Source organism: Protopterus annectens, chromosome 15.part0, assembly GCF_019279795.1.
Source record: "Protopterus annectens isolate FY-2018-M chromosome 15.part0, PAN1.0, whole genome shotgun sequence".
NCBI lineage: Eukaryota > Metazoa > Chordata > Ceratodontiformes > Protopteridae > Protopterus > Protopterus annectens.
In genome coordinates, this window is record NC_056749.1 from 671,471,948 (window position 1) to 671,485,606 (window position 13,659).

Here is a 13,659-nt window from a genome sequence, read left to right on the forward strand (position 1 = left end):
GTCTATTTTGGTAGCTGCTCATAAGTCTTCAACCAGAAAGGTTTATCGCAGCAAGTGGAAATGTTTTTCTTTTTGGGCCTCTCAGAGGAGTTTGGAGTCTTTCACGGCTCCTGTTTCCGCTATCCTTGATTTCCTAGCTGATATTTTCCAGCACGGAGCTAGTTCTTCTACTGTCAAAGTTCAGTTGGCTGCTATTTCTCATTTTCGGGTCTATATTAGAACACCGAACATTCAAAATGTCGCGTGTTCTAATATCGAACCCTATCAATCAAAAATTCAAAACATCAAACTTTCAAAACAGTGAATTTTTTCCTAGGGAAAAAATTTGCTGTTCCAAAACATATACACACAACACAAGCACACCAAACAAACAGCAATCCACACACATACACCTAAACTCTTACACCTAACCGTACATTAAACTATACATACACCACTAACTATCCACTTACCTTAACCCAAACCCTAAGGTCCGTCACTATCACACAGTCACCTCACCCGCGGCCTAACCCTAACTCACCCACCCCGCCCTAACCCTCACGTCCACACAATCGCACACTTACCTGACCCACGCCCTAACCCTAACTCACCTAACCCACCCTAACCCTCACATCCACACAATTGCACACTTACCTGAACCCGACCCCTAACTTTCCACCAGAGTGCTGAAAATACCAAAGCAACAGAAACGGACAACCAAATTCTTTCCCTAAGAAAAAATTCGGTTTTCTGTTTCTTCGATATTTTCAACGTTCACTGAAAACGGGTCGATATTGGAACACTCGACATTTTGAATGTTCAGTGTTCTAATATAGACTCTCATTTTCATCTGGGCAAGAATTCTGCATCCTTCTAGACTGTGTAAAGCCTTTATTAAAGGTACCTTTTTGCTATGCCCCCCCAGTCAAAGATCCTGTCCCACCGTGAGACCTCACTATGGTTCTTCAAGCACTGGTCGCCCCGCCTTTTGAGCCTGCTGCTACTGTTGATCTAAAATTTCTATCGTGGAAAACAGCCTTTCTGGTTGCTATTACCTCTGCTAGGAGGGTTTCGGAATTGCAGGCCTTGTCCATAAAATTTCCGTACATGACTTTTCATAAAGATAGAGTTTCCCTTCGCACTAATCCATCCTTTCTTCCAAAGGTGGCATCACCAGTCAATATCAATCAGACTATAAAATTGCCTGTGTTCTTTCCCAATTTTACCAACAAAATGGAATACAAACTGCACATGTTGGATGTTCACAGACAGCTACGATTTTATTTACACAGGACAAAAAAATTCCATAAATCTGATAAATTGTTTGTCTCGTTCTATAGACCCTTTTTAGGCAAACCTATTTCCAAGGTCACAATAGCTAGATGGATTTCTTCATGCATCCTGCAGGTCTACAAGAACAAAGGCTTGTCTCCTCCAGGTCAGGTTAAAGCTCATTCCACTGGGTCCATAGCTACATCTGCATCTTTCTGGTCTAGTGTATCTTTAGATGACATTTGCTCAGCAGCTACTTGGTCCTCATCTCATACGTTTATCTCCCATTATAAATTGGATTTGACGTCTAGAAGGAGAGAATCCTTTGGCTCCGTGGTGCTCAGGAATATCCTTCCATGAGGGCCACCCAGGAGTTTAGTAACTGGGGACTCTGTCCCACAAGTTGAAGATCAAATGAAGTAAACTACTTCAGATAAGGAAGTTATGTAGTTACCATAACGTTCCGTCTGAGTAGCTGTACTTCATTTGTCTTCAACCATCCCTCCCTCCTTCCCCCGGTCCTTTGGCGCATGTTCAGCCTGCGGGATGTTAGTGTAGGTCACAAGCTTGTTATCAGGTCGGGTTATAAGTGTAAGTTCAGCAAACTTGATCTGGGGATGGAAGGCAAGGGAGGTGGATTATGGGTAAGGGGAGGAGTCTGGAATTCTGAGCTGATGCTTGTAATCTTTGCCGGTTCGTATCCGACACGTATCTGTATTCCCACAGGTTGAAGACAAATGAAGTACAACTACTCAGATGGAACATTATGGTGAGTACATAACTTCTTTATTTACTGCATTGGAATGTCTTTTTATTTTCAAAACAGGTTTATTGTTTTAACATATAAGAGAAATATCATAACAATTTTATACAAGTAATTAAAAATAGGTATTATTATAATATTCAACAAAACAACTAAAGTATTTACAAAGACATCCACTACAATCAGATCAATTAATTAAACTAAAATACCATGCTATTGAAATTAAAATTTTTTTAACAAATTTTGTAAATTATCCCATACAATAAAATAAGATGTTTTTCTATTTGTTCTAGTCCTAATTGTGTTTATTTCCATATGGCACACTATATTCATAACATTTTTAAATTCATTGAACGAAGGAGGTGCATCTGAAATCCAATTTCTAGTTATTATTTTCCTAGCCACTGCTAGAATAGACCATAACAAGGGAAGCTTAACCTTTTTAACACTTTGAGGTACAGGTGTGTTGAATAATATAAGAGATTTAGAAATAATGAAATTATCTGTAAAAAGAGCCTGCAAAAATTCATTAATTGGCTTCCAGTATTCTTTCAATTTTATACAGTCATAAAACATATGAGCCCAGTCAGCATTAATTTCTACATTACATCTCTTACATAGATTATCTTTATTATTTATTTTATTCATCATCAAAGGTGTATACAAAAGATCTATGTAAAAATGTCCATGTATAAAGTCTCCAGACAATGGAAGACGTAGTTCTATAAGCAGATTCCAATATATATTGTTTATCTTGTTGATTTGGTGGGTCCCCATTAATAGAAGTGAAATAATTCCAGTATGAATCTACACTGTAAAAGTTTCTTGTCTGATAACTTTATGTATGTATGAAAGTTTACCTTTATCAGAAACTTTATGTTGTAAATTTAATATCAAGTAATCAATCAGTGTTGGAATAGATTCTTTAACAGTTATAGACATTAAATCTATTTTATTAATGAGATGTTGTCTAAAGGTCTGAACCTCTAACCAGCAAGTTTCTCTTAGATCAAATTCTTGTTTTAAGAAATCTAGATTTTTAACTTTATTATCAGATATCAACTGATACCAGTACTTTAGATAATTATCTATAGCTAAATGAGTTCCTTCAGAAGTAGATGACAAAAGCATACCCTGAGTATACATTATAGGAAATACAATAAAATTCCATTCCCTATACTTAGGGTGCATGAATATAAAGTTACGATAACTAATAATAATATTTAATGGGTAACAAACCATATGTTTAGGTGTAATAGGTGAAGTACAAAATTCCTTTAGTAACCATAACATGGAGTTATTTACAATCATATTTTTATGTGTTAAGGAGATTTTCATGAAGTGTATACTAATTAGCTCCCAATAATCTTTCCATTTTGTGACATATGACTGATCTGTTAATAAAGTAATAACTTTTACAATAGAAGAGATAGTATATAAATTAAAGTCTGGAAAATAAATACCCCCTTGAGACCAGCTATTAGTATGTTTCTTTAATGCAATCCTAGGTCTATTAGGTGCCCATAAGAAATTTAACATTAGTGTGTTCAGTTTCTTGCATTGGAATGTCTTGATGGTTGCTTTCTTTTTAATTTATGTTGCATTAGATAGAATTGATTGCACTAGATTGCCTTAATGCTTTAATATTTATGCATGTGTTGTTGTTTTAACATAGGTGTTGTAATGCAACTTGATGCAAATGCTTTTTATGCTCTTTTTCTGTTGTTCCTTCTTTCCTTGACTTAGCATATTACAACTACAGACTAGAGATTCTAGTCACACTTATAGCTAAGGTTTTATTTTGTCAGAGGGAGGACAGTCTATACTGGATATATATTATTGACAGATAGTCCAATAGATTTGATTGGACGCTATCTTGCTGTTCATGGTCATAAGCAAAGGATGCATACTCTATAACCTAAGTAGACTATTTGCTTCCTGATCCTTATATCTGTGCTTTTGCTGAAGGGCAGTTACAGTAGTTTTGTCATACCTAGGTCAGGTTCTAGTGGTTTTCAGCTACCTTAACTTTGCCATAGACTTAATGATAACAGCCTGGCTAGTGCATGCTTTTTATGGTATCTAAGCTAAATCTTCAAGGTACTTTATCCAGAGACATGATCTTTGGTACTACTCTTTTTTCAGTTTTAGTTTATAATGCTTTTATGGAGCAGCAGGGGGTGAGCAGTCCTATGCTTGCCAACACTTGGAATATCGAGATTAGTATGCTTTTCTCCTTGCTACTTTCTAATGCTATTCTATACATGCAGCAATGTCCCGTAACATGTAATATGCATTTGTTTGTTTACAATATTAGATAATTTCAGGGAGTTTTGTGGTTAGGCGCTAGGTTTGAGGTAGAGTACTTGGATCCCACTCTATTCAAACTACCTTTTTTAGTCAATAGGACATCATCTAACACTATGTTTAATATACTGACAAAGTTCATACAAATAAGTTTCTTTAAAAATACTTGTACAGTTTTTCTTTCTTCTTTTTACACTTAAATCTTAAAGCAGTATGATTAAAGTCAACACTTGGAATATAAATGGTTTTCAAGATAATAAAAAAAAAGAAAGTGATTATGCACCTAATTTATCAGGATAAATCTATTATTTTTTATTTACAAGAGACACACCTGACAAATGGCCAATGGGATAATGATAGGAAAAGAAACTGGATCAGTCATATAATATCAGCTGGAAACAGTCATTCCTCGAAAGGTACAGCCATCTTAATTAAAAAAAAACTTCCCTAGGGAAGTTTTAACCACTAAATCAGACCCTAATGGTCAGTGGTTTCTATTTGCTATTCTTACCCTCAATTTAACTGCGCTATATTTTTTCTTAACATGTATAGCCCATGTTCCAACCAGCATCCATTTGTTTATGAAATTCACAGTCTATTATTACAGTATACTAACCATTTCTTTATTGTAGGGTGTGACTGGAATGCGCTTATTGACTCCTTGAATGACAGCTCAAATAAAAACAGGAAGCACTCCCCCCCCCCAATTGACTGGATCTATTCAAGATCTGTTAAATAACTTCAACTTAATTGACCCATTTCAAATTTTTGATCATGATATAACAGCAAATAAATATACGTACTTCTCGGCATCTCATAAAGTCTGGACTAGAATCAACTTTTTCCTAATTTCAGATGTCTTCTCAAATAAAATTAATAATTTTGTCCTTGAGGCAAGATCTATCTCAGATCATTCCAATGTGTCTCTGAGCATCAACCCAACACAATACACTAATGGCCGCAGTACCAGTCCCACCTGGACATTAAATAGTAATATCCTTAAAAAAGATGACATAAACGAAATTAACCAATATCTGAAACAGTTTGAGCTTGAATCCCATGTATGCTCCATCCCTTTTGATGTTCAATGGGCTGCTGTCAAAGCAGTTATCAGAGGGATACTTATACAAAAAACATTCTTTTATAAAAAAAAGGAGCAAAGACATGTCAGTGACCTTACTGATGAGTACAAGAAAACTGATTTTCAACTTCAGAATAACTATTCTCCAGACTTAGAAAATAAACTACACGAGACTCAAAAAAAATACTCCTTTTAGCATCAAAACCAATCCTTAGCCGAATTAAGGCTCCTGTATAGATACTAGGAATGGGCTCAAACCCCCTCTACAACACTGGCCAAACTAATAAAGATCAAAGATGGCCTAAACTATATATCTGACTATATATCTGAATTAAAATATAAAGGGAAAACTCTATACAGAAATTGTGACATTGTTAATTCTTTCACAGAAATCTTTAGTGATATTTACAACCCCAAAAATCAAACTCATAAGGATACCTACAAAGAATTCCTGGATAAACTATCCTTTCCCAAAGTAAGTAATTCACAACATAATCTATTAGCTAGCCCTATAACTTTAAATGAAATAAAATTAGCTGTCAAAAAACTCAAACCCAACAAGGCACCAGGACCCGGTGGTTTTACAGGTGAATTTTTCCAAATTTTCAATTGTCAAGTTATTAAAATTCTTCTTAACCTCTACAACTACATCATCTTAAAGGAGATTACTGATAAATATTTGAACAACTCTAAAACAATCCTTATTTTGAAACCTAATTCTGATAAGCATAACCCTCTTAGCTACAGACCCATTGCTCTCATTAATATATATATACAAATGTTGACGTCTATCCTAGTGAGTAGAATGCAGAAGGTTCTGGCTTCAGTTATTTCCTCTGAGCAAGTAGGTTTTATGAAGCAATAACAAATATGCAATATTACTCTCACTTTAGACACAATAATGTTATTTCTTAAAAATGATAACCATCAGAGATACACCCTCACCCTTGATGCCACTAAAGCTTTTGACAGTGTGGATCTAAAGTTCTTATATCTAACCATGCAATACTTCAACTTCCCTGATTTTATGATTAACACTATTAGAATGCTTTACAACAATGCTTCTATTTCCCTGTACATCAATAAAACAATGTCTCAACCTATTAAAATTACTAATGGAACTAGACAGGGCTGCCCCCTTTCACCATATATTTTTAATGTTTATGTTGAACCTCTCCTTGTATAAGAGATTTTAACATTGAGATAAAATATTCAGCATTTGCAGATGATTTAAATATTTACTTTGAACTCCCGAATAGTGATCTCCATAAAATTTGTAAATTAATAAGTCTGTTTTCCACTCCTGCTAACTATAAACTAAATCCCACAAAATCTTCTATTTTCCCATTAAATCCTTATAAACACCTGGAATCCTACTTCCCCCTGTCCAACATACCTGTTAAATATTCTGTCAGATATCTAGGAATAAACTTATGCACTCAAATCAGGATTTAATAAAAGCTAACTTGAGTACAGTCTGAGAACAAATCAACAATGACCTATCCAGATGGAAAAATATCAATTTATCCTTACTGTCAAAAACTGCTATTGTTAAAATGAACATTCTCCCCAGGATATTATTTCACCTAAACTCCATAAACTTAAATATACGCCAACAGTTTTTCAATAAAATGGAAACCACCATCTCAAAATTCCTCTGGTTTCCTAAATTAACCAGAATCTCTTATAAAAAAGCAATACTTCCAAAAGAAAAAGGTGGATTGAGCCTCCCTGATTTTAGTCTTTACTATAATATAATAAATTCAAGCCGTTTAATCCAAATTACGAACTATGAACCATTGGTCGATACATGGACCCCAGTCTGGGTCAGAATCTGGTGCAAGTATATACAGTCACTCAAATTAAACCCTCACTCTATCCCATATTTTGACAGTGAATACAAATATAAAGTTCTACCTACATTAATCTACAGGATACGCTTCTTGTTCTCCAACCAGTTCACCTAAACCCAAATATAAAAATTAATAATAAATGATAGACCTATCTAGCCTTCCAATAATTAAAAATGCAGCGGTATGGCATTTTTACCATTCCAAGAACTTTGCTGCTGTTACAGAACTTTTGAAGGCCCAAGTAGATTTGACCCCATGTTAAGACAACTTAATTTATTAATAAAACAAAAATTCACAAACACCAAAGTGAGTGAACAAAACGTAACTCTAGCACAATCAATTATCAAAATGCTTTCCTTTAGGAAAAAATTATATCTCATGCCTACAAGCTCTTGATAAACATCGAATATCAACAATCGCTCTTATACTCCAATTACTGGGATGACATTCAAGGTGAAATTTCTACTGAGTCCAAATATGAAGCTATTCAGAATACCCTTAATCTAACCCCTTTAAAATTTGATTTATACCCAACTCATGATCAATAATAACTCCTACTGTACTCCTGCAGTTCTATTAAACTTTGGGTACAACAAAAACCTAACAAGTCCTTTTTGTTCCCTCCAGCATGCAGATTTACTCCACATCTTTTGGAGTTGCAAAAATATATATAAATTATGGTGCTCTCTTAGAGCTCAACTGGAAAAAATGGGGTACGAGAAGACCACCTTTTCCTGGCAAACCACAATCCTGAATATTATTCTTAAACCTATAACAGGTGTTCGGAGACACATCTTAATAACTGTGTATGCTCTTCTCAAATACTTTATAACTAAGAACTGGGAAAATCCACCAGTAATCTCTTGGGAGAATTTTAAAACTATGGCAATTAAGTATATACCTGCACATAAATTTTGCTCTAACGGTAAAAAGAAAAAAAAAGACTATTTCTAGAAATACTGGTGCAGTCTCTTTGACTTGATTCAATCAAAATAATTGTCATACAACAACACTACTATTAATAGAATTTGTGAAGACATTTGTGTTTGTACTTTTTAGTCCTGTAACAAATTAATGCTGATGATAATCTATTGTCAGTCACACTAGTATGATGTCTCTTTACACATTTGTTAAGACATCCAAGTTGCAAATAGTTGTAAATATTGTGAATAGTGTTCTCTCACAATATACCCCTTTTCTTCTTTATTCTACTCATAAATCAAACTCACATTCTTTCCTCTAACCATAGCTAATTCTCATGTTAAGTATGACAAATTGTATATTTTCTTGTATCACATTAGTTTCTTATAAGGGGGTCTCTTCACTACTTTCTATCCCTAAGGTTCATGTTTTTGATACAGCTACCCTGGGTTGGGTGTTTAGGATAGAAGTATTTCCTTTATCACCTTTTATTTTTATTTTATTGTTCTTTTATTTTTTATTGCATTGCTGTGATGGAATATGTCTGCTTGTTACATGGTTGCAATCCTTTTCTATAGCAAGACTGATATGTATTATGTTGTGTCTTGATCTGTTTCTGTTTTTTTCTGTTATAAATCTTGCAAAACTAATAAAAATTATATTTGAAAAAACTCTTTGTGTTAGCTCAGCTGCTGTAATCAAGGCTGATGTACATGTACTCAAAACTAATAAAAATTATATTTGAAAAAAAAATCTCTGTGTGTTAGCTCAGCTGTTGTACTCAAGGTTGGACCTACTAGGTATGTCAAACAGTTAACCTCAGCAGTGGAAGTAACGTCTTCCAGCAGTTGGACACCAGGTGCATAATTCAGGGCCATCCTTTGGTCAACTGGTGCCCTAGGCAAAAGGTCTCCACAGCACTCCCCCAACATCACCCAGTGCCTCTATCCTGATCTACTTATACTCTCCAGATTACTGGAAAAGCGTCCCTACTAAAGTGGCACCCTAGGTGGTTGCCTAGTTGGCCTATGCCTAAGGCCATCTATGGTGTAATTGCTCTGAATTGCTTTTGTTTAGTACAGTTAACCATGTAGTCAGGCATCTTCCTAAAATTCTCCACCTCTATAAATGATAGCTTTAAGTATTTGTCTGGGTTATAGAGATAAATCATTAGTTTATCTGTGCAAAAAAAAAACCTTTATGTGTAGACCTTGAACAACATAGGCGTCAAGTGACAGTTGTCTTAATTTTGCAGACAGTGGTCTCACATGTATTGCAAACAGAAGCAGGGGGAAAGGGTAGCCCTCAGTTGTGCCTCTGGATACATTTATTGAAATAAAGAGCCTCAGTCAACTTTGATCCTAGTTTCAACATTCTTTTACAGACCTTCTAATAAATTAACTGACCTGGTAGGAAAGCTAAAATGCTCCTTGGCTCCTAAAAGAAATTTCCATCTTAACCCTGTCAAATGCCTTTCCAGCATCCAGGCTGATTAGCCCTAGGGGGAGATCATCCCTATCAGCATTTTCAACAAACATCAGTTTTAATTAAATTGTCAAATAAGTTTTCTGTCAAACAACCCACCACCCAGCTTTTCCTGTGTAATATTCTAAAACAGCTAGTGAAACAGCTCATGATCTGTTCAGGAGAGCTTAATGTTATACCTGTACTATAGTCTGGTTTCCCAGTAATCCTGTCCGGTGACTGCTGTGTCATTTGCAGTGCTAAGTGCTTCAAACTAATTGTGGTAAGTCAAATATTCTTTAATTTAAAGCCTTTATCATTTGCTGTGTCCTGTAGTCTAAGATAGTTTTAATCTTTGCCATAATTTGTGTACCCTCTGCTCATCTCCCACTGTCTGAGCCTCTAATAATATCTTTCTCCCTTGTATGTTTTAAATCACTTGTCAGCGTAATCATTCCAAAAGAACTGTTAGCTTGTTTTAAAAAAATTTTCAAGCTTCAGTAAAGCTGACAACTCCTTAATCAGCCACCCTTTGTCGGTTAGTAATAAAACTACAAAATTTCTTATCAACAGACAGCCCTTTTACAGAAATATAGTTTAAACTTTCAGTGCATATATTTAGTCATAGCCATATGCAATTTTAACGTCATTAGGGCTGGAGCTGAAAACAAAATGGGTACACACTCCAGTCTGTTTATTAACTATGTTCTTTAGACATGGTGTAATTTTTTGTGGCAGGTGAAGGGCTTTGTGAACTTACATCATCCCCATCGTTGTAATATAGTTATCCATGTAGTTTCCCAATGACAGGCTCCTGTAGCACCGAGAGCCACCGTGTACTTCTACAAGGGACAGGACTGTATTCTAGTCTCTTCCCAGATTAAAAAAAAAAGTCCTGAAAAATGACACACTCCCCACAGTTTCATAAACTCTTGCTTTGATGCGCTGTGAGACATGTTTAGGTTTGCCACCATAATCTGCATGCCTTGAGAAAGAAGGCCCTTGACTGTTCCCTGCCTCCTTTCCTCATCTATTTGCTGATCTTGAACAATCAGAAGTTTACATGTCCTAATCAATGTAATGACTCCTGTGCATCTACCCTTCTAGGGATGAAGAGTAAAACCAAATGCATACCCCAGCACAACTTCAGCATTTTCAGACACTTGTCATCATTCATGTCCATCCGTTGTACCAGCACTTTGTTTCCCCTGTTTTATTTTCTTCTGATGGCAAAACCCTAGTCCTTTTTGTTGAGTTTACCAAGCCATTGACATTCCAAGATATAAGCTTATGCAAGTCTATAATGTGGTAGTGAAAGCTCTGCTGTTTTATTTTACACATGCCCATGGCAGGGTTGCAGATGACAGATGCAGAGCTGATGGGTTTAATGAGGAGTGTAGAGCCGCTGGGTTGGGTATTAACATTGGTTTGCAGAGGGTGGGTATAATGAACAGTTTATGGTCATAGTGTGAGCAGTGGTGTGAGCGTGAGATGTTATGGTTGTAATTAATGTCATTAACAGTGAAGCATTACCAGGATACACAGTAACATGAGTTTGCAGGTGATATAGAAGAAATTTGTACAATGAATAGGGTATGGTGATATTGCAGAGATAATGGGTTTAATGAGCCAGTGCACAGTTGTAATGTGAACAGTGGTTCAAGTTTGTACGTTAGTTGGAGGTGATGGGTGTAGTGAACTTATTGTACATCATGTATAGAAGACATTAATTACTTTTATTTGTTTTTTTTTTTTGTTTTGTAAATGTTAAGATGTTATAAACCTTTTTGCAGATGCGTCCAGACTAAGGATGTGCTACAGAAGTCACACTTTTGGACCATACTGTGTGGCAGCATGCATTTGACATCTCCTTTGGAAGTGTGAACACATCAGATCAAGATGTTGTGAATGGTTTCTTAACTATCTCTATTTCAGAGCCAGGAGAAAAAATGATTGAAGATTTCAAATTCATCACTGTAACCGTGTGAAAGAAGACTGGTGGGGAGATTGAATGGAATAGTTGTGTGAGTACTGAGTATGTGGTTGTGAAGGCAAAGTCAACTTTCATGCTAGTGCCTTACATGGCTTGTGCTTTAAAAGGTTTTATGTACCCAAGCTGTGTATAGATCATTGATAGTAGAATGCCATTCTTTGCACTTACATTTCATTTTTTTCTCCTGTTTATAGAGCAAGCAGAGAAGAAGCATAGAAACAACTTCAAGGATTTTATCCCAGTTGTTCTAAGCACCAGGACCCGAAGTCAATCAGGTATACAAGTGTATCTTTTTATGTTAATATACATATGCATATTCATACGTAAAAACCACAGACTGAGACTGAAGTTTTGTTGTTTATGAATGCACACAGTCTTAGCATTGTCAGTGGCTCCAGATAATACATTCAACTTTATTGCCTGGCAGATCACAATGGAAGGTAGGTTATGTTGAGAAACTTATGGCAGACAAGACATTTGTAACGATCTTTGGTCAGTCCAGTTATAGTTTTTCTTTGTTAATCCAGTATTATGTTAAAACAGCATTAACTCTCACATTTCATTTTGACAATTAGAATGCTATGCTAAGAATGCTTAGACATATTTATCACATTTATTCCATTCTTTGTTTGTTTGTTTTACTGTGCTAATTAGGGCTGCCCCCTCCCTAGCTCACACAGTTGAATGTTTTGCTGCAAATGTAATATGGAGAAAGGGAAACTTTCACAGTGCAAGCCAACAAAGAGTGCCTCTTAGCTGGAATGGCAGCAGCTTTCACTTCAGGTCATTACATTTCTCTTAGATTCCTTGCTCCCAGCCCAACTCCTAGCAGGAGTCCCAGAAGTGATAGAAGCTGCTAGAAGGCCTTCTACTCACCAGAGGTATTCTGCAAAGTGGGGCATTATCTCTATTTGTGAGGAGAGATGTCCTTTTTATCAACATTTATTAAATATGACATTTTTAGAAAATGGTGTAGGTACATGTACAGTAACAAAAAAAGAAGATAAACTGTTATAACAATTCCTTTATTTCATGAAGTATCCATATATGTCTTCTTTAACAATTTTCACTCACTCAGACATTACATAAATTCCTCAATTCCTGCCTTCCCTTAAATGTTACTCTTCCTTTTCCTATACATTATTCTGCATATATTGATATGCTTCATATTGATCACTGCAGCAGTAACCTAAGCTGTATGGGTTATGTCCTGCATAGGATATAACAGAGGGCCAGGTTCTATACCTTCAGGATGCTTCCATGCATCCAAACTGTCAGGCATTTTGAGCTGAGCTGACTGTCGTGGCGCTGAAGAGTACTGTCCTCCGCGTCTTTTGGGGATCAGTGGTGAGCTTGTGCTGTTCCTTAGTTGGGCAGATAAGATCCCTTCAGGGATAAAACCTTCCACTGTAAAAATTATTTATTTATTAACACTTGTCTGTTTAGGAAATTTATTTTAAAGCTAGGAGTTTGTTTTATGGACTGTCAGGAGACTGTACTGTACTTTTAAAGGAGTGTGGTCTTTTTTCCTGTCAGCTTAAAAGCTGTTTAAAGTATTTGATAATCATTTTTCTGTGTAGAAATTGTCTGTATTGTTCCTCATGAGGATGGTTAAGTGTTTTAAAGTGCTTGTTACTGTGTTTTTGTGTGAAAAAGTAACTTTTAAAATTTTTAAATTTTTACCAGCTTTTGTTGCTTGTTTTCCTTGGGAAAGAGACATCATTTTTAGCTTGACCTTAGAAAAAACTGCCACTTCCGTGCCAGTCCTTCTTCCAGCCACAAAATAATAAGTTAAGCAAACAGCCTTTGCCACCACACTAGGCTAATAGTTTGCCTCAGCCAAAGGTGGGTGACTCACAGGTGGGTGACTCATCTGTGGCCTTTTGTTGTATCTCAGACCACTCATCTTTTACCTCAGATCCCTCTGGTGTAGCACTTACAGCCGCTATAGACTTGGTATTAGCCACGCCCTCTGTGTCTGTTGGAATCCCATCAGTGTGCAAGTGAGAGCCACTCTCGTCAATCC

The 13,659-nt window shown here is 36.0% G+C and overlaps 1 protein-coding gene across 7 annotated transcripts in view; it reads left to right on the forward strand.

The window, feature by feature from the left end:
- The window catches only part of BCORL1 (BCL6 corepressor like 1), a 1,083,397-nt gene that overhangs the window by 492,893 nt on the left and 576,845 nt on the right, over window positions 1-13,659 (forward strand). For all 7 annotated transcript variants that reach the window (XM_044057522.1, XM_044057520.1, XM_044057526.1 and 4 more), the window contains one exon: window positions 11,828-11,908. In XM_044057522.1, the coding sequence (XP_043913457.1) occupies window positions 11,828-11,908 (81 nt within the window). The remainder of the gene's footprint in view (window positions 1-11,827; window positions 11,909-13,659) is intronic.